Here is a 2,727-nt window from a genome sequence, read left to right on the forward strand (position 1 = left end):
CAAAAAAGGAAAAAATTAGCTGGGTGTGGTGGTGCACACCTGTGGTCCCAGCTTCTTTGGAGGCTGAGGCGGGAGGATCACTTAAGCCCGGGAGGTGGAGGCTGCAGTGAGCCAAGAGTGTGCCACTGCCCTCCAGCCTGGGTGACAGAATGAGACCCTGTCTCAAAGAAAAAAAGAAAGAAAGAAAGAAAGAAAGAAAAGAAAGAAAGAAAGGAAGGAAGGAAGAGAAGGAAGGAGGGAGGGAGGGAGGGAAGGAGGGAAGGAAGGAGGGAAGGAGGGAAGGAAGGAAGGAAGGAAGGAAAAAAGGAAGGAAAAAGAAAGACCTGAAGGAAGGAAGGAAGGAAGGAAGGAAGGAAGGAAGGAAAAAGAAAGACCTGAACTTTATTGGCCTTGCTGGGAATATTGCTGTTCTGGAGCTTGCTGTTCACGGTTCTGGAGCTTTCTGCCGTGTGAAGCAGGGGCCTGAAACTGCTCTGGGAATTCTGGGGATGTGCAGCTGAGGGCTTAGACACTGCTGGGGCTTAAGACAGGCCTCATCAGGTCCCAGGACTGGAGAGCCACCCGCTTAGGAAGCCCAGCTGCTGAAGGGGTTCAGAGGAGCAGCTGGTAAGGTCTTTGGTTTTGCCACAGTGAGGGATGGAGCTGAGCCCCTGAGAAGACTGACCTGGCACAGTGTTAGCAACTAAAATTAGGAAGAGGAAGAGGTGCGTCTCTCAAGGAGGTGACTCAGACCAAAGCTGTGATGAGCTCTTAGGCTTCCTTAGGCCCCACTTGGCCTAGTGACACTTGGCCAGCTGTCTACACACTTGGCCACTGGGGTTATAGAGGGAGTCTGACCTCCCAGATTCGGCCGAGGGGGAAGCGCTCTGAAGAGGAGTCAGGCCTCCGCGGGCTCCGTGAAGTCCCATTGCTAGGGAGTAGCAACTTGCCTTAGCAACCAGGGTAGAGGGGCTTAGAGGGAGGTGTTCATCTTGAACTGGTTGCTAAGCAGTAACTGCCTGCTCAGTAACCAGGCCCTTGGAAGGGGCTAAACTCTTGAGTTGCGGGCTTCAAGAGAAAAAGGTTGAATTGGCCGGGCATGGTGGCTCATCCCTGTAATCCCAGCACTTGGGGAGGCCGAGGCGGGTGGATCACCTGAGTTCCAGAGTTCGAGACAACCTGGCCAACATGACAAAACCCCGTCTCTACTAAAAATACAAAAATTAGCCAGACATGGTGGCGTGTGCCTGTAATCCCAGCTACTTGGGAGCTGAGGCAGGAGACTCGCTTGAATCCGGGAGGCGGAGGTTACAGTGAGCCGAGATCGTGGCATTGCACTGCAGCCTGGGCAACAAGAGCGAGACTTCGTCTCAAAAACCAAAAAAGAAAAGAAAAAAGGTTGAATTCCAGGGTTCCTTTGGTTACTGGGGAGAGAGGGCCAAGACTGTTTTGGGGACCCAGACTTCTTCAACACGGATGGACGGTGGATCTTCTCCAGAAACCAGCCCTTGGAGAATTTTGAAAGCCTGACGCGGTGGCTCACGCCTGTAATCCCAGCACTTTGGGAGGCCAAGGTGGGAGGATCGATTGAGCCCAGGAGTTGGAGACCAGCCTGGGCAACATGGTGAAACCCTGTTTCTACAAAAAATACAAAATATTAGCTGTGTGTCGTGGCATGCACCTGTGGTCCTGACTACTCAGGAGGCTGAGGTGGGAGGATCACTTGAGCTCAGGAGGTCGAGGCTGCAGTGAGCTGTGATTGTACCACCACACTCCAGCCTGGGTGACGGAGCAAGATCCTGTCTCCAAAAAAAAACAAACAAAAAAAACCACAAAAAAGCACTGAGGAATCAAGCCGGGAACTGCAGGGTTAATGGGAAAACTAGGCTATGGGGCAGAGTCCTCGCTGTGGTTTTTCTTTTTGAGATGAAGTTTCACTCTTGTTGCCCAGGCTGGAGTGTAATGGCCCGATCTCCGCTCACCGCAACCTCCGCCTCCCGGGTTCAAGTGATTCTCCTGCGTCCTGCGTCAGTGTCCCAGTATCTGGGATTACAAGCATGCACCACCACGCCCGGCTACTTTTGTATTTTTAGTAGAGACCGGGTTTCTCCATGTTGGTCAGGCTAGTCTCGAACTCCTGACCTCAGGTGATCCACCCACCTCAGCCTCCCAAAGTGCTGCGATTACAGGCATGAGCCACTGCGCCCCGTAGTCTCCACTGTTTATAAGGGACGTCCCCTCTGACTCATCTGTGCCTTCCCATCTCCCAGGCGGACCTGAACTGGGGCCCAAGTGGCGAGGAGGCGGGGGCCGGTGGCAGCATCAGCAGTGGTGGCTTCTACGGAGTGAGCAGCCAGTATGAGAGCCTGGAACACATGACCCTCACCTGTTCCTCCAAGGTCTGCTCCTTTGGCAAGCAGGTGGTGGAGAAGGTGGAGGTGAGGCTGGAGGGGTGGAGCTCTGGGCGGGTGAGTGCCCAGCCACCCAGCACTTGGGGGTGCAGAATGGACTAGAAGCTATGATGGCTCAGGCATTTGGGGGTGTGCGTGGAGGGAGTGGGTCCCAGCCTCTTTTGAGGGTTTAATGCATGCGTTGGGAGCTAATGTGGAGTCCGAAGTCACAGGTAGGGATCATTCTGAGGGCTGACAGGTCATGTGTAGTATAGAGATTTAGAGTCACTGAGATTGAGAAGGGTCTTATGGATATGGAGAGATTCCTAGAGCAGGAAGGTTCAGAAGTCAGACTTAG

At 53.5% G+C, this 2,727-nt stretch overlaps 1 protein-coding gene across 1 annotated transcript in view; it reads left to right on the top strand.

Annotated features, from left to right (window-relative positions):
- The window catches only part of TEAD2 (TEA domain family member 2), a 23,486-nt gene that overhangs the window by 18,343 nt on the left and 2,416 nt on the right, over positions 1–2,727 (top strand). The window contains exon 10 of the mRNA XM_011946523.1: positions 2,250–2,417. Within this exon, the coding sequence (XP_011801913.1) occupies positions 2,250–2,417 (168 nt within the window). The remainder of the gene's footprint in view (positions 1–2,249; positions 2,418–2,727) is intronic.

This window comes from Colobus angolensis, unplaced genomic scaffold (genome assembly GCF_000951035.1).
Source record: "Colobus angolensis palliatus isolate OR3802 unplaced genomic scaffold, Cang.pa_1.0 Scaffold25, whole genome shotgun sequence".
In the NCBI taxonomy this organism is placed as follows: Eukaryota; Metazoa; Chordata; class Mammalia; order Primates; family Cercopithecidae; genus Colobus; species Colobus angolensis.